Source organism: Mustela nigripes, chromosome 3, assembly GCF_022355385.1.
Source record: "Mustela nigripes isolate SB6536 chromosome 3, MUSNIG.SB6536, whole genome shotgun sequence".
Classification (NCBI taxonomy): domain Eukaryota; kingdom Metazoa; phylum Chordata; class Mammalia; order Carnivora; family Mustelidae; genus Mustela; species Mustela nigripes.
The window spans coordinates 127,825,936-127,853,388 of record NC_081559.1 but is presented as its reverse complement, the minus strand read 5'-3'; the positions used below and the strand labels follow the sequence as shown (position 1 = coordinate 127,853,388).

The 27,453-nt window shown below is 39.5% G+C and overlaps 1 protein-coding gene across 2 annotated transcripts in view; it reads right to left on the bottom strand.

Annotated features, from left to right (window-relative positions):
• CLVS1 (clavesin 1) overlaps window positions 1-27,453 on the bottom strand; it is a 179,507-nt gene that overhangs the window by 70,464 nt on the left and 81,590 nt on the right. For both annotated transcript variants that reach the window (XM_059394639.1, XM_059394640.1), the window contains exon 3: window positions 19,991-20,165. In XM_059394639.1, coding sequence (XP_059250622.1) covers window positions 19,991-20,165 — 175 coding nt within the window. The remainder of the gene's footprint in view (window positions 1-19,990; window positions 20,166-27,453) is intronic.

The window sequence follows — 27,453 nt, the reverse complement described above, 5'->3', positions numbered from 1 at the left end:
TCTTTTTTTTCCTGTTCCCATTAGGGCCTTTAAGCCTGATGTATTTCTTCCTTTGACATGGAGAAGAAGATAAATAGCTGTTCTGATGAGTGGCCTGAGGTTTGGGGGTATTCCATCCACAGTATGGAAACCACTGTTTCCTCATTAACTGTGGACATGGATATCTGTTTCTGAGACACCAGCTCTCTTAATGCACTGAGTATTTTACTCTATAGATCACTGTTCTCAAGCCGCCAGCAACACCCAAGTAGATCAACAGCTGTCATATTTCAGCCCAAGAGTGGCTGAAAGGAAAAGCGATGTCTCCCACCTTGAGATGAATAGCCCTGGGGTTCCAGGTGTTTGCTCTTATATGCCAGAGCTAATTTTCCCCAGTTATAAAGAGTGGTTTATGTATCGTTTGATTTAGTGATGCTTCCACGCAAAATATAAGAGTTCCCAAGTGCAACTCTGTAGATGAAATAAAAAAGTCCGTCTGTAATTTGTGTAGACATAGGAAACCCCGTCAATTGCCCCGATCTAGTGGGTCCATTTCTAGGTCTAGAGAAGAGAGGTGGGTGAGGTTCTGAGTCTGGTGGAACAAATGTGGGGACAGGAGTCGGAGGAAGGAGGAGGCTTCTACTTGCTTCTCATTCCAATCCGATTTTTCTCTGAACTCTCTTCTTCTAAAGGCCTTTGCACTTGCTGTCTCTTCTGCTCAGAAGTGGCTACCCTGTATCTCTGAATGTTTATCTTCTCTGTGTCATTTAGATCTAAGCTCCAATTTGCCTCTGGAGATGTACTTTTTTTGTTTCCCCACGCCCCCTATTAAATTATTCAGTCACCTCCTCTGGTTTACTTTCTTGGTGGCACGAATTTCTGTCTGAAATGGCACTGCTCTTTTGTTACTCATGTATCATTTATCATTCCTATTCTCTCTACCACCTGATAGCTTACAGACTGCAGAAGGGCAGGGTCCTGGTCTGGCTTGCCCTCCCATGTATTCTTGGTGCCTAGAACAGTGACTGACCCATTATAAGATCTTGATGAATATTTGTTACATGAATAAATGGACATTAGGGTCCATGTCTGATGAGGTTTTGTACATAAAACCTCACATATGAAAAACATTTAACAAATACTCCTTCAATGAATGCATAAATTCAAGCGAACTCTCCATTAGACATTTGCCTTTCAAAACACTCAATCTGGCAAAGAAAAGATTCTGGATCAACACTTATTTGTTTGATACCCTTGTATCATACTTAAAATAATTACTGAGATTTCTGAAATTCTGAATAAAAAAAAAGACAGCCTTCTCTTATGTTTTCAGTATTTGTTAAGAAGGCCCAATATGCATTTTAAAAAGGCTTATTTAACTTAAAGGGTTATGTGACTATCAGCACACTTATTTATTATACATGTAATTTCTTTCTTGAGAATCAATGGTACTTGTCCTAAACTGAATAAATTTTTCCTCTGATGACTGATTAAAAAATCAATTGGACAAAATTTTTTGTCATGAGCAATGCAATATTTCTTTAGTTATTTTATTCCGATTTTGAATGCCATTTTTATAAGCATAAAAATAGATTTTTAAGTTGTATAAACAACTACAGTTTATTGATGTGTTGGTTTAGTCAATCCTAAGCACAAGGTTATATTTACAGTATTTACAGACATAATTAGTTATATTTAAAAATACAAATACTATCTTTGCTTTTTTTTGTTCTATCTTTGCTTTTTAATGAGACTTAAATCCATTTTTAGAAAGACCATTTCCTTCTCGAACATATGTCCTTTTTTTATGTGGTGAAATTACAGATAATAAGCCACGTTTTAGAAAGGGGAATGAATATTTATTGTGTGTCTGGACATGTTCTAGACGTGGTGCTGGGTATTGTTCATATGTTAGGGCCCACCAATTAGTCTCTGGAGTTTTCTGCCACGACTTAGCCTTTAAGGAACAACCCTTGTGAGCAGTTCTGTATGATGCAGTTTACACTGTGAGATGGTCCCTTGGGTCACATGGGGCTATGAGAATCAGAAACTCTGAGAATGGGTTCAGCAATCTTTTTCAGTTTAACACTTTCCTGTGGGTTCTGAAGCAAGCTAAAGTTTGAGGCTCACTGATATACACCATCCCCAAGTTCTCTTTTACATCTAAAATTTAGTGATCTAGAAGACTTAAGGGGACAAAAAGTTCACCAAGAATTAGAGGGCTGCCTGGCTGGTTTAGTCAGTAGAGCATGCTACTCTTGACCTCAGGGTCATGAGTTCAAGCTCCATGTTGGGCATAGAGCCTACTTAAAATTAAAAAAAAAAAAATTTCTGACAAGAATTAGAGAATCTGGAGAAAATCTTAACAGAAGAGGTGGGGTCTGATCTACTCTTATATTGTCATACTCATCATAAGGGATGGATAAGACTTTAAGAAGTAAAGGAGTATGGGATTGGCCAACATTATAGGCTAAGGGACAGGTAGGAGTGGGAATGGAGAGATGGGGATTTCATCATTTACTTGTGATCAGGGAGATCAAGCAAGTGAAGCAGGAAATGAGGGTAATATGAGGTAGCCCTGGTCAATAAAGTTGGATGAGTACAGTAGGGCAGTGTATGGTAGATCTTACATATTAAATATTAGGTTTATACTTAGGGTTGATTATTTTGTGTGTGTCTTTGTTATCCTTGGAGTTAACAGAGTTGCTATATGCAGTTAACTTTCTTATTGAAGATAAACTAAGACACCCAATATTTTTTTGTAAACTTAAAAAAAAAGTGAGTATGATAGGAACAAAACACAAGAACAATAAAGATCTAGAACTTTGTACCAAAGTACAACAATAACATGCCTTGATCTGAGAGAATGTTTCAGAATGTTCTCAGCCTTTATTACCAAGTTGTCTTTCCTTTCAGAGCCTTAGGTCAGGCCCCCTTTTCTCTAGATCTCTTTCAGAATTGAGTCCTGCCCCCTCCAAAGTCTTAAAATCCACTTTAGTGTTGCCCTGTACTCTTGTTTTTCCAAGAATATCTTAATTAAAACTTCATTCAGTTAATGAAACAAGTTATTCTTAATTTTCTTCAAATCCTTAATGAGTCTACAGATTAAGGCATTAGGGATTACTCCTCTCAATTAATGACATTTCAGTTGAGCGGGCATTAGCTTAATCTTTTAAGTTTTTTTCACAATGTTAATACTCTCCATTAAACATCCTTAAATTACTAAACTCCATTCCGATACAACTGAAGCAGGAGAAATCATCGTTATGACTGTATTTCAGAATTCCTTAGTAGTGAAGTGTTCTCCAAACTCCAGCTCTCGGGCCCAACAATAGCTGTTCTGACCTGGCGGAGCCATCTCATTTTTCCTTTTCTTCCATGTGGCTCCAAAGAAACATCGAGTTAATTTTCACCTGGTCCTGGGGGCATGACCTAGTGGTCCCTCCACCTATGCCTGCTTGGAATCCTGGCATAGTAAGTTGAATAAATAGTTGTTAAATTGGAGTGAGTCTCATCTCCCTAACCAATTCATGTTACTCACACTTAAAAAAAATTGGCTCATGTTTCTTACAGAGAGCATACAATGAAGAACTAGCTCTGTCATTACTCTCTTTCTTCACATTCCTGATACACTGATTTATCCATCTTCTAAAATGCATTTCAGGATGCATTGTCCAGTAATCAGTATTAGGACTAATTGAAATACATAGAGAAATACATAAAGAAAAAAATTAAGTTGGATCTTTTCCTCACATCTTTTCAAATGCAAACGCTGATAGATAAAAATACTAAGTTAAAAAATATTAGTCTAGAAGGAAACACTAGTGAATTTGCTATAATATTGGGGGGAAAGAGACCTTCTGAGTCCTACCAAAGGCAGCTTAACAAACCTGATCATAAAAACTTCTTAAACTCCTTTAAATAAGAATATCAAAAATAAACACTATTCATTATATATGAAAATTTGGGGGAAATTATAGATGAAAATTGGGGGAAAATGTTCAATACGATAAAGGGCATATTCCCCTAAGTAATAAAAATCTCATACAAATTGGTATTAAAACAAGATTTTTTTAAAAAACTGAAAAATGGATAAAGTACATTAACAAGCAAGACACAGGAAAGAGAACACAATAGCTTATAAATATACAGAAAAATATTCTGCTCACTACTAGTCAAAGAAATGAAAACAAATTAAAACAAAAAGGGGCCATGTGGGGGAGGCATCATGGATGGTTACAAATAGACCAAGATTTATTTTAACAACCAGGGTTGATTTTGGTTCAGAAGCAGACCTTCTTGTATGTTGCTGGTGAATACTAAAAAACCCTCCCACAGAGAATTTTTGAGATGCATTTTACCTCGAGATATTCATTCTAAGGAAGCAAATCCTGTGGCCAAAAATTTAGCTAAAGAGACATTCATGTCACCATTGTACATGCTACTGAAAAAAAATGAGAACTTTCAACAGTTGGGAATTGGTTAATACATCATCATATAATTAAACAATAAAATACTATGCGGTCATTAAAAATGAGGTTGAGGCAAAAGATTTAAAGAACTAGAATACTGGGGTGCCTGAGTGGTTCAGTTGATCAAGTGTCAGACTCTTGATTTCAGCTCTGGTCATGATCTCAGGGTCCTGAGAGCAAGCCCCTCATCAGGCACTGCACTGAGCATGGAGGCTGCCTATGATCTCTCCCTCTGCTCTTCTGCCCATGCCACTCATGCTCTTTCTCTCTAAAACAAACAAATACATAATAAATACACAAATAAAATTTATTAAAAAAATTTTATTTTAAACAGAATACTGTTCACTGGAAACTGTAGTGAAAAGAGCAGATGCCTGGATTTAAAATGTTTATTCCTGAGTAAAGATTTGTGCAATATGAACTTTCTTATTTTTTTTATTTACCAGTATTACCAACATTTTTTTTTTTTAAATATTGAGCGTGTATAACAAACCCCTGAGAGTGGTGTTTGGAAGTGGAAGTTTAGTTTAGAGAATGTTGCAGTACAGATTTCAGCCAGCAAAAGACACTTGGAACATCCACTGTTCTCCCTTTCCAAGGGAATCTAAAAGACCAACCTTTAAGAGGAGCTGTCTTGGCAGTGAGGAAAACTGTTTTCACTATATAATAAAACTTCTCTAAAAATCTCAAACAATTAATAATTCCTGGGATTCCCAAGTTATACAAGTGGCTAAGAATTTGTCTCTAAAGCCATAAAATGCTCTAGATCACATAAATGTCTTAGATGAAATCTCTCTCCAATTTTATACATTTTTCACAGCGTCTTCAAGGAAAGCTTATTGAATGGGAGAGTGACTATTGCAAATAGCTCAGGATCATGGGTGTGTACCTCATGTATGTCTCTGTGGTATGCTGATGCCCTCAGGGTACATGAACCTCAATGCTAAATGGCCTCAACTGTAGTGTTTCTGGTTTCCTTAGTAAAATTTTATGTTATTTGTGTTTCTTCCCTGGCAGACAGCTAATTCCTGCTTTAGTCTATATGCTAATACGGATTAGCTCCTCAGCCAAATTCTTTTTGGAGACTTTTAATATATGGTGAGGTTGGAAACCACACAACTAAGTCAATAAGAATCATGTGTAAAATGAGAATAAATGGGCACTAAGGGAAAATTTGAGAGACTCTCTTAAAAATGAAGCATATGTATATGGGGTGCCTGGGTGGCTCAGTGGGCGAAACGACTGACTCTTGAGTTCAGTTCAAGTCATGACCTTAGGGTCGTGAGATCAAGCCTTGCATCAGGCTCTGCCTTGGGCATGGAGCCTGTTTAAGATTCTCCCTCTCCCTCTTCCTCTGCCCTGACGCAACCCTTATGGGTGTGGGCACTCTTTCTAGCTCTTAAAAAAATATGAAGTGTATATGCTTAATGAAGCAATTTTGTTAACACTTATTTGATATGTGTATTCTATATCCTGTGAGATACAATTGCTATATAATTAAATTCCACAAAGACGATGAATGATGAATATGCTACTGCGTTTCTTAGCCTCAATATCTTTTAAGAATCATTGTTTTTAAAGATTTTTTTACTTATTTGACAGAGAGAGAAACAGAGAGAGAGGGAACACGAGCAGGGGGAATGGGGAGGGAGAAGCAGGCTCCCCAATGAGCAGGGAGCCTGATGCGGGGCTCGATCCCAGAACCCCGAGATCATGACCTGAGCTGAAGGCAGATGCTTAATGACTAAGCAACCCAGGTGCCCCAAGAATAATTTTATCTTAAAATTCATCTATAATTTTAGATCTTTGATGAAAAAAAGTACAATCAGATAGTACACCAATTATTGCTGTACTGTGAAGAATGACTCAAGAACACCTGGATATGGAAGGGAAGTCATTTTTTTCTTTCTGTAAATCAAATTATTCTGGAAAAATTCATCTACAATGTTGGAAGTCAGCATGTAGCTACCTTTGGGAGTCAGTTACTGGTAGAAGAAAGGGGCGTCTCCGGGTAAGTGGCAGTGCTCTTTTTCTTGATCTATGTTTGGTTATTTATATGCTTTCATTTGGGGCGCCTGGTGGCTCAGTGCCTTAGGACCTCTGCCTTCAGCTCAGGTCATGATCCCAGTGTCCTGGGATAGAGCCCCGCATCAGACTGTGCTCAGCAGGGAGCCTGTTTCCCTTCCTCTCTCTGCCTGCCTCTCTGCCTACTTGTAATCTCTCTCTGTCAAATAAATAAATAAAATCTTTAAAAATAATAATAATGATAATAATAATAATAAATGCTTTCATTTTCAGAAAATTCACTTGGCTGAACACTTACAGTGTGGGTGGTTCTAAGAGTGTGTATTGCACATCAATATAAAGTTTATTACACAAAAATTAGGTCCTTCTAAATATAAAAAACTGCACTTTGGAATCTTGTCTTTGGGCCAAAAGGAGTTAATAATCAATCTTTAATGGTTTCCTAGCAACGGGTGCTTTTCCTTAGTGAAGATGGAGACGGCACTTTATCACCTGTTTATTCTCACAAAGTCACCTCTCGTGGTGAGACACAACAAAATGGGGTCTTTGATGGGCCTCCAAGTCAACTACAATCTTACATAGGGTTGATGTTTCACTGATTGTTCCTGTCCATCCTTATCATGTTTTGATTTTGAGGTGACAATTTGTCCCTCTCCTGATCTCCTTATTACACAGGGCTGTTGGTAGGATCAAAGAAGACATTGGGTGAAAGTATGTCAAGTGCCAGGCTAACGATAGGCATCATTGCCACCGCCATCACCACTACCCTCAACGTCAAGTTTGCTTTTTTCTAACCTAGACTAGAGAATACAAGCTTCTGCATTGCATTCGTCTTGCCCTATGGTGATTGTCCTTATTTCTTGTACCATGAACACTAGACTGTCCCTTAAAGAGGTCAGCTAGAACACCTGAGTCAGTGTATGTGTCAGGCTTGCCCCTTTATCATCCATAATGAAGACAGACATTGCAAATGAATGCCAGCATTTTCTTCTGCCTGAGCATGGGGCTTATCTCAGAATTCTTCTTAGCACTGCAACCTAATTACACTTGACCCTTGAACAACAAGGAGGTTAGAGGAACCAACCCCACTGCACAGTTGAAAGTCTGCACAAAACTTTCAACTTCCCCCAAACTTAACTACAAATAGTCTACTGTTGACTAGAAGTCCCACTGATAACATAAATAGTTGATTAACACATATTTGGTATGTTATATGTATTATACGCTGTATTCTTACAATAAAGGAAGCTGGCGAAAAGAATGCCGTTATTAAGAAACTCATAAGGAAGAAAAAATACATTTATAGTGTTGTACTGTATTTATTTTTTAAAAATCCACATATGGACCCACACACTGGAAAACTTGTGTTTTTCAAGGGTCAGCGGTATTTAGATTTGTTTTGTGGGAAAAGCGTATTTCCCATCCTTAACATAGGCATCAAGGCTATCCCTTGGAGGTTAAAATTATAGATTTGTAACATTAAGTGATAAAAAGGGTTGTAAGAAATTACTTAGTTCAGTCTTGTCAAGAGTGGCCCCCAGTCCAGCACATTAAGATTACCTGGGAACTTTTTGGAAATGTTTTCCACTCACCCACCTCTGCCAACCAACTGAACCAGACCCTCCAAGGTTGGGACTCTCTAACCAAAATTTTAATAAGCACTCTAGTGATTTCGGTGTGTGATAAAGTTTGTGAACCACCACTCTAGCCCAATCCGGTTAGTTTTTGCCGATAAAGAACCTTACATGTACAGATGTTAAGCCATTTTCCCAAGGTTATCCATGGAATTAGTTGCCAAATAGAAACAAATTCAACTTCCTAATTCTTGTTGCTACATTGGACAGTAAGTAAAGAACTGCAATAAAACTTCTCTCTAATTTTCTACCTTAAATTTCTAAGCAAAAATTTTTGTCATTTCTCAACATCTTTTGGGGGCCACCCCTCCACCATTCTTAGTCTATGCAGTTCAGGTGTAAGGTTTTGAGTGGACTCATAATCTGGTCTGGCCAGAGCACCTCCCATCCCCTCACTCCTGCCAAGAGTGCAGACAAAAGAGGTCACTTGTGTCTGGAACTGTCAAAGTCTTCATTGTCATTCATTGGAAAAAGCCTTTCTGAAAAGGGAGTAGGTATAGAGAAAGTGTAACTGAGAGATGCACAGAGAAAAGAGCTCTGATGGCATTATTTCAACTTCAACTCCAGGACCAGTCAAGCCTGGAAGGTAGACTAGCTCTGAACCTTTCTGTTATGTAAATGTCCCTCCCCTCCATTTTTGTTTTGTTTGAGCCAGATTTGATTTGCTTTTCCATCCCATACAATCAAAGAGCTCTGATTGGTTTTTTGGAAATGTGTATCATTTTAATACCTATGGCTTAATCACCGGAGAATAGGGATTACAGGGCAAGGTTTTCCACACAGGTTCATTCAATGGGGAGCCCTTCAAGACTGCTGAATTCTGATTAACTCTGCAGCACAAGGTCCCCTTGGACACCGACAGGACTAGAAATGCATAGTAGTCCATATTCCTACAAATACATAATATATTCAGAACAGAGTCCCTTGATAGCTATGTCACACTTCATTTCATAATAACGAAAGGCAGAGATCTCTATGTTGGTGAACTGAGAAATATTAACCTGGAACTAAACAATTCACAAAGGTCAATCCTTTGTCAAGACTGATCTTCCACAGCTGTGTGAAGGCCCTGAATATATTTTGCTGCTGGGAAGTCTTGTCCAATGGAAAAGTAAGATGGAATACTTCTTCTGTTACCATCTTCCTGTTCCCTCTTCTCCACTTTCCTCTACCTACCACCGGATATGGCTTCCTGGACGTATTTCCTGATAGAGTTGTTTGCATTTTTCTATCTCCTCCTCAAACCAGAGCTCTTTAGCTGCCACTCCCACTGTCACACTGAAATGGTTTCCCTCCTTGAAGCCCCACTCCCTCAGCCTCTGTCAGGAGATGAGCTTGTGATTCTTCTCACAACTCCCCATCTCAACCTCCCTTCTCTCCTTCTTGGGCTCCTCTTCATCTAACGTGTTCATTTGCATTGCTGATCACCTGGGTTATTATTCATCACTCTGTAGCTTTTCTCTGAATGATTTTTTTTTCCTTTCCTATAATTTCAAATATCACCAATCCTCTAGACCCCATGTAGAATTCTTCCCTCAGTTCAGACATAATACAAACAATTCAAATATTTCATGGGATCCTAAATGCAACTGTGGAACATTCAATTAATGGGCACTGTTTCCCCACACCTGTCATTACTGTCTGCATGGTCTCATTGGTCAACACCACCAACCACCCCTCACCCTAGCTGCACACCTAAGCTCTTACCTTGACTCCACCACTTCCCATTCCCAAGCATCCAACCGCCAAGCTCTGCCTTATTTCACTTCTTAGATAGTTATTAAATCCCTTTTATCACCCATATTTAGAGTCTTATTATTTCTTTTTTTTAATATAATTTTTTATTTTTTATAAACATATATTTTTATCCCCAGGGGTACAGGTCTGTGAATCACCAGGTTTACACACTTCACAGCACTCACCAAAACACATACCCTCCCCAATGTCCATAATACCACCCCCTTCTCCCAAACCCCCTCCCCCCAGCAACCCTCAGTTTGTTTTGTGAGATTAAGAGTCACTTATGGTTTGTCTCCCTCCCAATCCCATCTTCTTTCATTTATTCTTCTCGTACCCACTTAAGCCCCCATGTTGCATCACCACTTCCTCATATCAGGGAGATCATATGATAGTTGTCTTTCTCCGCTTGACTTATTTCGCTAAGCATGATACGCTCTAGTTCCATCCATGTTGTCGCAAATGGCAATATTTCATTTCTTTTGATGGCTGCATAGTATTCCATAGAGTCTTATTATTTCTAATTTGAATTATTGCACCTGCCTTTTAATTATTCTCCTGCCTTTGAATCTTCCCTGCTCATACCCACCAAAGTGATCCCATGTGAATATAAATTTTTGTTTGCCCTTCTGCTTCAATATATTCAGTGACCCCCAGTGTCCTTAGAGCACACAAGCTCCTTGCCTGGTCATTGTGCACTCCAGGAATACAAAATTAATTCTGTTTCTCTCTCTTATTGAGTATGCCTTGCTTCTATGTCTTTGCCTATACTATCACCTCTGCCTGTCTTCTCTCGGCTATTCTGGACACGTTTGCTAAGAATCAGCTGATGTACGCCTCACTCAGGATGTCCTTCCTCCCTCCTCCCCCCCACTCTTCTCCTTCCCTCCTTTCTTCCTCTCTCTCTTTCTTTCTTTCCTTCTTTCCTTAAATTTATTTACTTATTTTGAGAGACAGAGAGAGAGAGAGAGCGAGCAAGCCTGAGAAGGGGTAGGAAGAGAGGGAGAGACAGAATCTCAAGAATACTCTGTGCTGAGCATGGAGCCTCTTGTGGAGCTTGATCTCACCACCCCAAGATCATGGCCTGACCTGAAACCCAGAGTAATATGTTTAATCAACTAAGCCACCCAGGCACCCCCAGGATGCCATTTCTAACACCTCCTGCCTGGGTTGGAATTTATTAATCTGGAGCATATCCCCCTTTCTTCATATGCTCATTGTTTTCATCATTTGTTTATGGGTCTGCCTCTGTTTAAAATCATGACCTCTTTTTTTTTTTAAGGTTTTATTTATTTATTTATTGACACATGTGCACAGACACACACACACACAAAGAGTGCAAGCAGGGGGAGTGGCAGGCAGAGGGAGAAGCAGTCTCCCTACCAAGCAGGGAGCCTGATGCAGGGATAAATCCCAGGATCCTGGGCTCATGACTTGAGCCGAAGGCAGACACTTAACCAACTGAGCATCCCAAGCCCCCTTGAATCATGACCTTTTCTTTTTTTTTTTAAAGATTTTATTTATGTATTTGACAGAGAGAAATCACAAGTAGGCAGAGAGGCAGGCAGAGAGAGAGAAAGGAGGAAGCAGGCTCCCTGCTGAGCAGAGAGCCCGATACGGGACTCGATCCCAGGACCCTGTGATCATGACCCGAGCCAAAGGCAGCGGCTTAACCCACTGAGCCACCCAGGTGCCCCGAATCATGACCTTTTGAAAGCAGGGACAGCATCTGTTTACTTTAGTGACTGACTCAAAGTAAAGACCTAGTAACTGTTTCTTAAGTGGATGATTCAGGGCACTGGCTAGATCTATAATGCAGAAGAGTCCAGAAAAAACTATTTATCAAAAATATGCCAGAGATACACCTATTTAATTGGAACTGTTTTAAATAGGCCATCCTGTTTGCCATCGGGATCACCGGAGTGTCATTAGCCCTAATTATCTCCCTGAGTTTAATTGATACTTAACAAGGTAGAGCATTAAAGGAGATATTTTATTCCTCTAATAATTCCATAATAACATATTGCACTATTGCAAATTCAGAATTGCAGCTTTGCGGCTGAGAAGGTAAAAAGCAGTTTGTCTGGAGGGACAGTGTTCTTCAAACATACCTGGAGTGTTTAGGAAACATGAATTAAGAAACTTCTTGGCGGAATTACAAATATCCTTTTCCTTCAATCTGTTTCATCTAATATTCTTGAATACATGACAACTGTCAGGATCACTAAAAGACACCGTAATTGTTATTGCTAAAGAGTCCTGCAGAATGAAAGAGGCGATTTTAACCCCATTTATCTCCCCGCCACAAAAGCGTGGGCAGTAGACTGGCTGGTGATAATTAAAAGGATCACACCACCTGAATAGAAAGAAGCAGCACCTCCAGTACCACAGCCTGGACCTAAGTCATTAACTAAGCTGAGCAAGGAGAGGGAGTCCCCTCTTCAGGGCCAGGGAGTGAGTTGGTAAGATCTCATTTCAAGGATCCACACAGACAGAACTGGGACAATGGAGAGCAACCGCATTTAAATCCATATGTTAGACCCACAGGAGCCCAAGGATGCGGACTGGTTCTTCATTCTTTCAACAACGCTTCGTCATTCAGTGAGCGCAGACTATGACGCTTGGTCCCAGGCATCATTCACGTACTGGTCCATCTCTACCTAGCACAGCTAGGACACCACATTTTACAGATGACAAAACTAAAACCTAGAGAGATCAATGACTTGCCTGAGGTCTTTAAGTGGCAGAACCAGGATGGAAGCCCAGGTAGTTGGAGGGGCTGCCCGCCTACGTCGAAATGTGGTTGTAGCAGCTGGTGGTTATAGCAGCAGCAGCAACACCTGGGAATGTCCTTGAAATGTGAACCCATGAGTTCTGCTCCAGATCTTTGGACTCAGAAACTCTGGGAACGAGGTCCAGTGAGGTGAGTCATGCCGTTCCCTCCAGGAGAATCTGATGCCCTTGAGGGCGAGCTCACGTTATGCTGTAATCCCATCTGTTGCAGTCATGTTTCTCCAACTTAAACGTTCATGCGGCCTTCCTGGAGAACTGTTTGGAATGCAGATTCTGATTCAGCAGCCCAGCCTGAGATTCTGCATGTCTAACCAGCTCCTAGTGATGCTGATCCTGCTGGTGTGTGGACTACACTTTGCATAAAAGAGCCACAGCCTGTAGGTTTCGGGAAGCCTGGTGGGCTCCATTCTCTGCTGTAAATCCTGTTTAGTGAGAGAGTACCCGCATTCTGTGTTGAATGGATACATCAGGAGTCAGTACATCCACTTCTCTGACTCACTGACTCTTTGATTCAGTACGAACCTACTACGAACTTGAGATGCATTTGCCCCACCTGCCTTGCCAAATTTCTAATCCCACCACCCATTCATTCACCCTTGAGAACTGTCATGTTGCCCACTGACTTGACAGACTTTTTACCATTCTGGCCTTTCAGTTGAGTAGGGCATTTCGGATGCTCCAAAGGCAAGCGAACATATCCTACGTTTTAGTAAAGCGGAGAAACAGTAGGACGTGGGAAGGGGGTCGAGGGAATGGACAAAGGTAGGAAGCAGTGTAACAAAAAGGGTCATACTAAAAGGGACGCTCAGGAGAGAGATGATTTGCACGTGGCTGAGCCTCTGAGCGTTGCTGCAAGTCCACTCCCACTTTCAGGCTAAACGTTGGAAAAGCAGTGGACCTCCTTTCACACTACACTGGCTCCACGCTGCTGGGAGTTTGAGGAGGGAGGAGGAGAAAGGGAGATAACTCTATCAAAAACGTTTGAACATTTTAAATGTTCCAAACCGTTCCCAGGAGCTGTCGCTGCTGGTACAACCACGCTTTGATGTAGGTGAGAGCAGAGTCCAGCTCCTCCTGCTTCGATCCCAGTTCTGCCACTTACAGACCTCAGGCAAGGCATTGATCTCTCTAGATTTTAGGTTTGTCATCCGTAAAACGTGGTGTCAAAAGAGTACTGCCTCATAGGTTTATGGTAGAAATTAAATAGTACGTGAAAAGCGCCTGGGGCATCGTCAGTGTAAATCAATTATTTGTAACCGTATAAATCAAATATTTATGATACTTATGATATAAATATCCTAAAACCATCTGTAACAATAAAACAGTCACACCATAAGCTTTGAATGAAGAGTGAATGAACAGAAAAAGTGTCTGATTGGCCAGGGGAAAATGACTTAAACCCAGAAATGAGGAAAGAAAAAAAAAAAAAAGGGAAGAATGCTGCCAGGCTCTCCTCCAGGGAGTGAAAAGTAAGCTGCTTTAAACCCTTAACAAATGCCTTGGTCCTTAAGGGAATCAAATATTTTGTAAATAGCCTGCAGGGCCCAAGGCTCTAGTTCTTCCCGAGTAAAACACTCCAGACCCATAAGCCCTTTAAGGATGGGGGTTGGCTGAACATTGATCAATGCTGGGTGTTGATTACAATGGTGAGGCCACAGCAATTTACAAGAAATGATTCCAAAAATTGATTTTGGAGACATTACAAAACTCCAGCCCAGGACTTCCGTGTGTGGTTCATTCTGCCAGAATCCCCCAGCAGAACTGAGAATAATGCCGAGCTGGGTTAAAATGGTGGCATAAATATTACTTTAAGTTTGATTAAAATTTAAACAAGTTGTAATGAACAGATACAACGGCTCTTTGAGACATGATGGACTGCATTTAAGAGATCAAACAGCTGAGCGAGAGGAAATGACTCCCAGGCAGTCTCAAAATTAGTATTTTAACCGAAGTTCTTTGAACTAATATTCATAGAATATTTATGTAACTGGGACAACTTAACATTCTAAACAATGACATTTCCTCAAAGCATTGCTGTAACAGGAGGAATGTATAATACATACACTATTAGAATTTCATGACTGGCTGATACAGGGTAACTTTTGATCTAAAAATCTGATGATCCCTTAAAGAGCAGTCTTCTATGTGATTATTATTACACGCAATAATTCAGCCTATGAAGCACATAACCAAAGCTCTATGCACATACCTTTTTTTTTTTTTTAAACAATTGTTAGGGGCAATATAATTACATTTTTTTAATTAAAGTTTTTTTTTTTTTCTATTTAAATCAGTTTTAAGTTCATAGCAAACTTGAAGGAAAGGCACAGAGATTTCCTACATATCCCCTGCTCCTGCACATATGTAGCTTGTCCCATGATCAGCCTGCCCCCCTTCCACGGAATGGAGAATTTGTTACAACTGATGAACCTACACTGACACAAAAATCACTCAAAGCCCGTAGTTTACATTACAGTTCATGCTTGGTGTTATATGTTCTATACAAATGTATAATGACAAGTGTCCCTCATTATAGCATCACACAACCTTTTTGGGCCCAGTCTGTTCATCCCTCCTCACGCCCACCCACAACTCCGGGTTCCCATGATCTTTTTACTGTCTCTATAGCTTTGCCTTCTTCAGAATGTCAAACAGTTGAAATCATGTAGTACGCAGCCTTTCCAGATTGACAGCTTTCACCTCGTGACATGCATTTCAGATTCCTCCATGTCTTTTCATGGTTTGATAGCTCCATTCTTCCTGGCAAAAAGTAACAGTCCATTGTCTTGACTCACAGTTTATTTATCCATTCACCTACTGAAGGATATCTTGGTTCCTTCCAGGTGTGGGCAATTAAAGAATAAATTTCCTATAAACATTCGTGTGCATATACATTTACTACTCCTTTGGGTAAATACCAAGGAGTGGGATTACTGAATCAGATGGTAAGAGTAGGTTTAGTTTTTCCAAAACTGCACTCTCACCAGCAATGAATGAGAGTTTCTCTTGCCCCACAAACTGGCTAGGATTTGGTGCTACTGTTGTTCTGGATTTTGGCCATTCTAATTACGTGTAGAGTGGTATCTCAATGTTGTTTTAATGTGCATTTCTCTGATGAATATGATGGGGACCATCTTTTCATATGTTTATTTGCCATCTATGTGTCTTCCTTGGTGAGTGTTTATTCAGGTTGTAGGCTGATATTTTTTAATTGGATGGTTTGTTTTCTTACTGTTGAGTTTTAGGATTTCTTTGTACATTTTGGATAATAGTCCTCAATCAGATGTATCTTTGCAAATTTTTCTCCCAGTCCGTGTCTTTTCTTCTTATTCTCTTGACATGGTCTTTTGCAGAGCAGAAGTCTTTAATTTTAATGAAGTCTAACTTACCAATTATTTCTGTCAAGGATTGTGCCTTTGGTGGTGTGTGTAAAAAAAATCATTGCCATAACCAAGGTCACATAGGTTTTTTTTTTTTTTTTTCCTTATGTTATCTTATGAGATTTCTATAGTTTTGAGTTTTATACTTAGGTCTGTGATCCATTTTGTGGCAATTTTTGTGAAGAGTATAAGATCTGTATCTTCAGTCTTTGGCACATGGATGTCCAGTTCTAGCACAATTTGTTGAAAAGACTCTCTCGGCTCCATTGCATTGCCTTTCCTCCTTTATCAAGGATCAACTGAATATATAGAATTGACTTCTGAGACAGAAATACAACGGGTGGACCCAGATAGGAAGCTGACACTGATCTGCCAGCCCAGTGCCCATCATCTCAATATTACTCGGTATTATTTCCACTTTGGTTCTGACTGGAGATTGTATGTAATGAAGAAAAAAAGCAATGAAGCACCCAGATGCAAGCTAAAGGACGCTGCCTGACATTACATGACAGGATATTCCAAATACCTTTTGCTTATTACGGTAGAGATTCTGATATACCGTCATGCCCCATGCAGGACTGAAGATTTATTCTCCAGTTGCTGGGGATGTTGCCAGCAGAAAGATGGCAGATAAGAGTGCCCTCTGGGACTTCAGGCTGAACAGACTCATTTTGCCCAAATTCACAGGGCAGCCGGTACCCAATGACTGAACAACATGGGAATACCAAATTCCTATCCCTGGCCCCAGTCACGGAATAATCTGAAGGGTCATTTTAGCCTCACAACACCTGAGGCTTTCTTTGGAAATGACTGAACCACAGCTTAGCTTCTCCTGCTGGCAAACTTTCTTCCACAGCTTCCCTTCCACAGGAGTTGACCCCAAGAGCACGTCCCAATAAACCCCAACCTGCTAATCTCTGTCAGAATCTGCTTTTCAAGAACTCAACATGCAACAATTAGTAATTGAAGGTTGCACTGAACAACCGTCTTTACAGAGAACTAAGAATGGAGGTAAAAGGGTGAAAACTCCGGGTTTGAGAACTAGGTTGTGATATAAGGTGTGGGATTGACCAAAAATGGTTCTAAATTCTCACTGCCTGAGCAATGAGCTCCCACCCCCTTCTCCCTGTGGGAGGTGTTGTATTACCTATGTGTGGGGACCGTCATACCCAGGACCCCAAATTATCTAGGGTTTGAGCAGCAGGTAATCTGAGACAGCTCCTATAAATAGCTAAAACCCCAAACCAGATGGCCTAGCCCAAAAGTGGTTTGATTATTCCTCCTGATGAAGCTGCTGTCTCACATCTACTCTACAAAAGTCAGAAGAGCAGAGAGAGCAAGTTCTCTTCACTGGAAATAGGACCTCACCCCCTTGTGATATCCCACATGTCTAGCAAACCCTTGAACCTCTTCAAGCCTCTTAGAGGGTACACAGAAGAAAGACCAGCGCCTTCTCTTCTCTCACTGGCACTGGCCTTGCATCGCTTTCCCTTTCTCTACAAAATGTCTGAGCCTTCACCCGGTCAGTAGTGTTGTAGAATTTATCTTGAATCTTCATGGCTGACAAACGGAGACCTGTATGGGATCGTCCTTGTTCAATAATTGTAAGCATGAAGGCATGAATTCTGCTTAGTACCAGTTATGACTTTTTATGTCGAAGGGGTTTAATGTCTGTGGATAGAAATATTCCCTGCAACAAAGATCACTGGGAGAGCCCATGGTGGGGGTGGGGAGGAGAGGACCTGAATATCTCCAAAGCCGGAGAGAGGATAGCCTAGTGTGAGAAGTCACCAGCAGCTGGCCAGATCTGACTGCCCTCTGTGAAGTGAAAGAAGTACCAGTCTGCAGTGACCCCTAGGGATTCTTCACAGTTGCCAAGACAACAGCTAGACAGTCCAGGAAGCCTTCCTATATCCTTGATGGAGGAACTACACCCAAGCTCCTTTTCCCCTGGGACCATTGGCTTCCTTCTCCTAGAAGGTGAATCTTCCTCAGGTTTCCCAGGTTTCACTGGCAGAATTCCCAGAAAAAGCTGTATTCCAACCCAGGCAGGCTGACTCCAGATTAGCCTGATACTTTCCCACAGCCAGGGGAGGTTATATAAGGAGAAAGTAGTAAAGAGGGTCAGGCCATTGCTTTGTGAGATGATGGGAGGAGGTACCTTCTCTTCACTCTGACCCTGACCTCATGCATCTCCCCTTCTTCCAGGAGAAGTTATTCCTTAACCAGAGCTATAGGACTTTGTACAAATCATCCCAGGCCCTGGTACAAGAGAAGTCCCACATGGGAGCCATCTAGTATTTCTCCCAAAAGGTATCTCACAAGCTTATGTATAACTTTACCTTTTAAAACACATTTCACTTGCATTAACTCAGTAAGACCCACATCAGCCAGGTGAAGTTGCCAAGGGACATATTATATAATCCACACATTTTTCAGAAAGAAAAATTGGAACACAGTGTTGGATAAAGGACATTTCCCTTCCTGATTTATGAAAAAAAAATCTTATAAATACACAGAGCTTGAATCACAGCTACTTACACATGTAATGAATTATCTTTTCAAAAGAGGATAAAATTAAATGAAGCTTGTACTACCACAGAAGATCCTGGAATTATGGTCAGCATAGTTATCAGGTCTGAAATAAACCTTGCAGCTTACTGTACAGCTTTTGATAAAAGCTGTAAGGAGAGAGAGGTCAGACGTTCAGAGACTTGGATGAGAGGAGTTTGGAGAAAAGGAGCTAAAGTTCAGAAAAAGTGGCTGATAGTAAAGGACAGACCAGTCTATGATTGGTATGGTTGAGGCAAGACACGACATTCTGTGTAATCTAGAAATGCAAAAGCAACTTCAAAAATGTGCCCCCAATATACTGCCTGATGTCCCCCATGATAATGGGGCATTTGTGGAAGAGTTCCTCCTTTCCTGAAATGCCTGCTTTATTTTTCCTACCCTTGAAATAGGAAACCATTTTAATAAAATAAGATCCATTCAGTAAACACCTTTATCACGGGCCCACATGCTGCTAGTTATCGGTTGGAGGCCAAATACGAATAAGCCCTAGCTCATTCTGTGAAACAGACTCATCAATAACTCATCACACTAGAGGATGACACGCAATGGAAATGGGTCTCCTACTTTTGCACTTTAAAGCACGTAAGTAACAGCTGCTGATCTGAGAATTAGCACATATTTTGTTTTCTACACATAACTGCCATCTATGGGGGAGGTCACCCCATTGTCAATCTTCCTACAAAATTAAGAAGGGGCATGAGTTTTATTCTTCTGGAACTGTGCCTATACCTTGTACTATAATAATGTTGTCACCAGGGAGCTATGCGGGATTGTCCGACTTTGTTACTTTTCATAGAATCACTGGTTTTTAAACACAGGAGAGACCTCAGAGACTGACTACTCCTGACCTCCACATCGCACAAATTCCCATTCCCCAAAGTCCTTACAGCTGGTCATAGGAGCAAAAAGTAGAGTTTTGTCCACTTCCTTTGCCGACATTGCTGGCACTGAAATGATTTCTTTAGTACAAACACTTCGAGCACAATGCATTCTGGGAAGTGAGGACCCACAGGATGCATTTCCTCAATGCAAAACTGCTTCTAGAAACCTGGGAAGGCCCCCATGCCACCCCCTATGTAGGACATGCTCATGGAGCAGATGTTTTCTAGTTTTAATTTTTGTGAACTCTCAGATGGATTAGGCTAAACATCTCAGCTTTATTCATAATTGCTACAGTAGGTAATTTGTGCCTGTGGTAACAGTAATTTGGAGCTGTTAATGAAAATGAAGACTAAGTAAAAAAAAACTCTCAGGCTGAAGTGAAAATGTGGAAGATTCATAGGTGAACTGAATCTAAGTTTTCCCTCACGATTCCCAAGGACAAATATCATTTTAGTTGAAATAAGAAAAAAGGACATTGTCCCACAGATTCGTACTGTCCATTTGTTGAACATACCTGCAGCCCTTCAATAGCCAGTTTGAGGATGGAGGGGGTCAGTTTGGAGGCTTGTTTGAAGGAAAAGTTACTCCAGTCTATAATTAAAATGAAGCCATTTATCTGAAGCTCCGGATCTTCAATAAGGACTTCCAGAGACAGCAAGATGGCACGGAGGATATCTGTGAAGGAGTTCCTGTAGCCAAAACAGAAAGGAGAAGCTGGGTGTGAATATTAGCAGGTGGTACGTGCATAGAGGGATGCGTGCCTCACACTGCTCCTCTATGAACCTGACCTGCAGGGCAACACAGCTGTCCTGTACCCAAAGTGGCTGAAAAAACATTTGCCCAACTTTGCAGGAACTATACTTTAAGATTCACCAGAGGGAAGTCTCCCTTTGATCCAACAGCCTCAGCACCCCACACTTTAAGAGGTATCCCTCTTTAGTGTCTCGTTTGGCTTCCATACTCTGCGTCTGGCACAAAACTGATTGCATTTCACTGAAATGCATCCCTTACTTATCTGTCTCCCTCACGGAGCTCTGTTAACTTTGAGGGTAGGGACTGGGCCATAATCACAGCTGTGTCCTCAGCACCTAGCTCCTCAGTGAATCATTGCTGAACAAATGAGGTGAGACCTCAATCAGGAGCACTTATTTTGATTAAACCCCTTATTCCTTTTTTATGTTTAAAATGTTGCTCAATGTATAAACATATCCATGCAATGGATGTTTTTTGTTGTTGTTGTTGTTTGAGACATGTTTTTGTTTTTTAGCTTACGTTCTTGGATAGAGAAAAATAAAGCAGGAAGAAGAGCTTATTTTCATTGAAGGTTTGCAGAGTGTGATTCAGGAGGGAAATCGCTTTGAGTACATCAGTAACTATGACAACAGGCAGACCTGAATAGAAAAGAGAGTGACAGCTCTTCAGTGCTATATGTGTTCCTTATGTCATATATCCCCATTCATTAGATGATCTTTGTGTTAAATAATTTTCAGACATGAAGAAATGATGGCATTTTTATTCCGCTAATTTTCCCAACAAATAAGCTGAGCGATAAATCTTAAGAGGATCTCTAAACTCAGTGGCTTTTTTGATAAGTAGAAAAATATAATATTGGATGGCAAATAATGGCAAATTCATTACTTTCTTCAGGTTTAATGTTAAAAATCAGAAGGCTTCTCTTCTGTGAAGTACATGTGAAATGTTCAGGTTCAGGGAGGCCTGGGTTGTTCAGTTGGTTAAGCAACTGCCTTCAGATCAGATCATGATCCCAGGGTCCTGGGACGGAGCCTTGCATTGGGCTCCCTGCTCAGCAGAGAGCCTACTTCTCCCTCTCCCTCTGCCCAATAGACTGTCTGCTTATGTTCTCTATCTCTCTGTCAAATAAATAAATTTAAAATCCTAAAACTTAAAAAAAAAAAAAAAGAAATAATCAGTTTCTTGGGTATTTCAGCCTGGTTCAAAGTCTAACCAACTTCAACAATTCCAGATTAAAATCAGGAAGCTTGTGATCGAACAGTAAATCAATAAGAATTTACTGAATGTCTATTATAAGCTCAGCATTGTGTTTTATATTTAAGGTTATAAAATAGTATGTTTTATTTCTATTTTCAGAGAGCCCTTGATTTAGTTGGGGCGGGCTAGGAAATTAGCAATATGAGTTGAAAGGGATCAATAAAAAATTTGAGCAGTGAGGTAGAAGTTTATGGAGGGATGAAAGAAAGCTTGGGATAAATCTTGATGGATGGATAGGATTTTGATGGATATTTGGGAGAAGGGGGAATAAGATATTTCAGGAAAGATGAGAGACAATAATTGAAAAATAAAGATACACAGCTGATTCTGCTTCTGTACAGTTCTGTTTAGTAATTTTTTTTCTTTATATCAAGCTAAAATCCCCACCCACTGCTCAGATCTACCTATTGGGTATAGTTCTGCTACAAAAGAAAAACCTCAGGTCTTCCCTTGTCACATAGCTTCAACCATGTAAACATGGTGATCCTGATGCCTTAGATAATTTCTTGATTAAAAGAAATAGTAACTTTAACCATTTCTCATAGGAAATGGTTTTTAATATTCTTCTCATCATTACTGTTTTAACTGTTTCAGATGTATTCTATTTTAACTCTAAGAGATATCAAATTCCTATTGATGTAGGATAGGTTTTCATTAGGACCTTGTTTCTATTTTTGCATCCACATCGAACAAAGTCTTTTTCCAACAAAAAAACTTTGCACAAAAAGACTTTGGTTTTTTTTTGTTGGAAAAAGGGAACAAAAGATAATGAAAATATGGAAATGCCTAGTAGTAAACTGGAATGGCCATTAGGGAATTAGAAATCTGACCATAGATAAGCTTACTTGGGAAGATCACACACATGGAGAAAATCAGGACTAAAAAGATCAACCCTAGATAGAGCTTATTTATAGTATTGAGTCAAAGGAAGAAGAATCAAAGAAGTAAAAAATAAGAGGATTGAGATAGTATTGGGTTAAAAAAAAGAGAGAAAGTGTTTCAAGAAATAGGCTATGATAGATTGAGAACATTACTACTTGTTCTTTTGCCTTTGGACCTTGCCATGGTTAAGAACATGCTACAGCTAGTGTGCTGGACCAAAGAGAAGGTTGAGGAACACAAACCAGTGACTCCCCAGCCAAAGAGCAGATCATGAGAAGCAGAGCTACCCAGATGCATGAACTCAGATGAACTCAGATATGATATATGAACTCAGATGCATGAGCAATAATAAATGATTACTTTTTTAAACCACTGAGTTTGGGGATGATTTGTTACACAGCAGTAGCTCTCTAATATCAAGGGTTAGTTAACAAAGTCAAGAGCTGTATCACAGATTAGAGCTAACCCCTCTTCTCATCACTTATCCACTTGTATCCACTCGCAAGAAAAGATACAGAACTCTGTCTGGAAATGAGGAAACCATTTTATGCATTTTCAACACCAGAAACTTACTGCAGGATAGGCATTGTCAGTTAATGAAGTATTATACTCATGGGATGGTCTCAAGAGAAAAGTAAAAGGATTCTGGACTTCATTATAGTTTCCAAATGTTCCAATGCTTCGCTCTTCCAGATGAACTGGATGAGCAGGAAAAAAGTTGAATAAAATGTGTTTCAAGTCATCAGATTTAACCCTTGTTGAGGAGAGCAACCTGATCTCAGACCTTAATTATGATCATTATCTTGAATTCCTTACTTCTTGGTTTCCTTACATAAATTCCCTAAACTTTTTCTTCAGTCTTCCTTACAACACTTTTGAGTTGTGAAATCCTCCCAGGTTTTTATAATTTTAAAAATACCTCTCAGATCAAATACTTCATGCACATTCTCTGCCCTCAAGGAGCTTAGAGCATAAATCCCCACTCTTTAAGTGTAGGTTGAACGTAGTGACTTCCTTCCAAAGAGTACAGGATGGAAAGTAGAAAAAAGTAAGTTTACCCTGGAGAAACCTGACAAACAATACTTTGGGTAGGTGATTTGGGCATCAACATCAACAGAGATAACTTGTATTGATAGAATTGTCCCTTGATATGGTAATGAAAGTGGCACTTAACCTCTGTGATCTTCCTTCTAAATCATAGCCCCAAATTAATCAAGAGGAAAACATTAGACAAATTTCAGCTGAAGAACATTCTATAAAATGCTTGACCAACATGCCTCAAAATTGTCAAGGTCATTAAAAAGCAAGGGAAGTCTCAGAAACTGTCACAACCAAGGAGCGCTTAAGAAGACATGAAGATTAAATGTAATGTGGTATCTTGGGGGATCCTGAGACAGAAGAAAGATATCGGATAGAAACTAAGGAAATCTGAATAAATTATGGACTTAGTAAATTAAAATGTATCAATATTGTTTTATTAGTTGTAATAAATATTCTATACTAATAGAAGATGTTAAAAATAGGGGAAACTGGATGCAGAGTATAGGGAAACCCTCTCTGCTATCTTCAAAATAATTTTGTAAATCTAAAATTATCCTAAATAGAATGATTTTTTTTAAAGTGCTTACTAGTGGGCGCCTGGGTGGCTCAGTGGGTTAAAGTGCTTACTAGAGTTTGTTATCTCTCATGGGAAGTTTCCACGAATCTTCTCTCAAGGTTTCTAAGCGAGCCAAAATGGTCATGAACAATTCAGCTACTTTAAGTAAATTGGAGAAATGAGAGCAGAAGAAGACATTTCCAGAATTTGTTCGTTCTACTAACTTATTTAGGTTTTTATATTTTTTCATTTTATTTTATTTTATTTCTTTTCAGTGTTCCAGAATTCATTGTTTATGCACCACACCCAGTGCTCCATGCAATACGTGCCCTTCATAATACCTCTACCAGGCATTGTTTAATAACTCATAGAACAATTATTTTCTGTATTGTTTATAATCACAATTCCATCAGAGTATTTTATCACTTGTATCAAAAGGAACAGATGAAAAATGGATATTTAGAGGTTTTGATCCTTTTTCTACAATATGCACAGCATATTTATATAGTCAGTTATGGACTGTATCAGTTTTTGATTGATAATTAAAAGCACAAGTGTGATAATATACATGAAAGCACTATAGGAATGACAAACTGCCAATGAAATGTAAGGAATTGTATTAGTAAACAGTTAGTAGAAAACTTCAGCATCCCCCCCAAAGAATAATACATTTATATTAATTAGGAGTTATTCATGGTTTATCTAAGGATTTTCATTATTATACTGTGAGCACTTAGAGATAATAAATAGTGGCTCATTTTTAGGTTCTATTGTTTTTATGAGCAGAGAAGCCAATATTGTCACCTGAGGCTTTAAAATTAAGCAACAACATAATACAAATGAGATGCAAAACAGTGGAAAATAGTAAGCCCTTTATCAATGAGAAGATATTTAAGCTTCAAAAAGTGACTACTTTGTGCTTTAAATTTTTAGTGACGATTCTAAAACCTAGATCCTAGACTCCTATAAGAAAAAAGATGTGATATGTAACCAGATAACCATGTAGAGATAAGATGGGGTTGCCAGTGAGACTGTTTCTTAAAAGGAGCAGTGAGAAGTCTCTTGATCACTCTGAAATCACAGTGCTTATCCTTATTCTAATTTTTCTGCTGCAGCAGAAGTCTCTTAATATTAGCAGTTAAATCTTTTTTTTTTTTTTAAGAGTTTACTTATTTGACAGGTAGAGATCACAAGTAGGCAGAGAGTCGGGGCAGGGGGGGGGAGCAGGCTCCCTACTGAGCAGCAAGCCCGATGCGGGGCTCGATCCCAGGACCTTGAGATCATGTTCTGAGCCAAAGGCAGAGACTTTAACCCACTGAGCCACCCAGGTGCCCCAGCAGTTAAATCTTTTAAGCCAGCTCTGTCTCAAAACCTCTTAACTCCACATTCAATATCATCAAGAGTTTACAGGTTTTTTTCTTGGGAATTTTTAAAAGACCTCCTTAAGCTACAAAATGCTTTTGCAAATAGTTTACTACCAAATATCTACGTTTTATTCACAGGTGCAGTAACATTGCATCTGAGCATGTTTCTTTATCTCTTCATCCCTTTAACTTCTTTCCAAGTTAATTATTAAAATAATCATGGCATCGTTCTCATAGTTAACGACTACACTTTGCCTATTATCTGACAATGATGTCTAAGACAAGGTGGAGAGGAATATGTGCTCCATCTGTATCGCCCCTGATGCATTTTGATCTCTGGACATGGGAAGAACCCTATTTTGGTAAAGTGGCAAAAGGGCTTTACTCCAGGGCTTGACATCCACCCAGGGCTTGACATCCCCCCACCAAATAAGGAGGCCGAAGTTCAGTAAAGGCTAATTTCCTGCTCCTCTTTGTAGAGGGTTGTTGCAAGAATTGTGCAAAACAATGTGTGAAGGAGCTTTGTGAATTGGAAAACACATCCCAATAGGAGGCAGTATTTGTAATTGCATGAATTATAGGGATAACCCTCTTAGTCATACTGCTTGCATCATGATGATGGTAGCAGGACATTAAGTGTACAAAATTCAATTGTGTTCTATCCAGGGGGAAACTTTTTCTCCTCTGCTAGGGCTGATGATTTTCAAAATATGGTCTGAGATGGAAATTCTGGTGATATATTTTCCTAAATGAGTTCTAATAATTCCTATATGAATCAAGGTTTAGCTGGACAGTCCTGTGTATCATTTTGCATCAAAGCAAATGAATCCATATTTCTCAAGGGGGTAATCAAGGAAAAGTAAGGAAAAAACAACTATATTTTGAAAATATTAGGTGCAAGGCAGATGCTAACAAAAATGTTTAACTTTAGGAGCCTGAGTGGCTCAGTCAGTCATCTGCCTTCAGCTCAGGTTATGATCCCAGGGTCCTGGATGGAGCCCAGCATTGGGCTCCCTGCTCAGTGGGAAGTCTGCTTCTTCCTCTCCCTCTGCTCCCCCCCCCTCACTTGTCCTCTCTCTCTCTCTTAAAACAAATATATAAAGTCTTTTAAAAAATGTTTAACGTTGCTATAGAAGACTTAATATTTGTGAGAGCTTAATATTATATTTATTTTCCTGAATGTTAGCTAGAAAGTAAATTAGATAATTACTTTTCTCCGTGGGGATGATCACCTAGAGAACAGTGGTCTGGATTTAACTCTGCCTCACATGACTTGATGAGATTCATCCTCTCAAGAGTAGAGAGAAAGGGAAAAAGAGATCAGGGAAGAAAGAAAGGAGAAAGAAAGGATGAATGAAAAAAGAAAGAACACCTTGCAATTAATTTTTATCTCTATTAATTTCATCCTCTCCCCCTCAGTGAAGAAAACTTTTGGATTTGTATTAACATAAGAATAAAATTCCTTGTAACACCAGCATAATGAGTTGCCTCTTGGTTTATTATTAGTTGTAATAGGGGAATATCTAGTTCTCAATGTCTCAGCATCACAAAAAGGAATAATGTATTCAGTACCATTCGAACATAACACATGTGGCCCAGTTTCTATGTGTGGAGTTTTAGATAAGGTCAAGCTATAGCAGATCATCTGCTTTCTGAATTTTTAGTTTCGTTCAGGTCGTAGACTCTCAATTTCAATGGAATGTATCTTATAAAAACAAGTACAGTCATTTCTAATGTTTGTCTATCTCTACCAAGAATGACTATAATATACGGAAAGATTATGGGTCACTCATTCTTGACTCAAACCACTTCCTACTCAATCATTTGCTTATAGAGGACAGAACATAAAAGAGTAATGATCTTGTCTAAGAACAGGGCCCTTATTTAAAACTAGTATAGAGAAAATAAAGATGAAAATGGTGAAATCATTGTTTTGTCACCCAAGGAAAGCTTGAAAATAAGAGGTTATACTTCTGTAGGCCAATCCTGACAAGCCTATCCATCTCCTGATACAACACAAGAATGTAAAGTTTTCATAGCACCATACTAAATGACATGGAAACTAAAGCTCTTAAATCCCAGTCTGCTAGTGTTCTTTCTTGTTTGTGTTTCTGTGGCAAACAA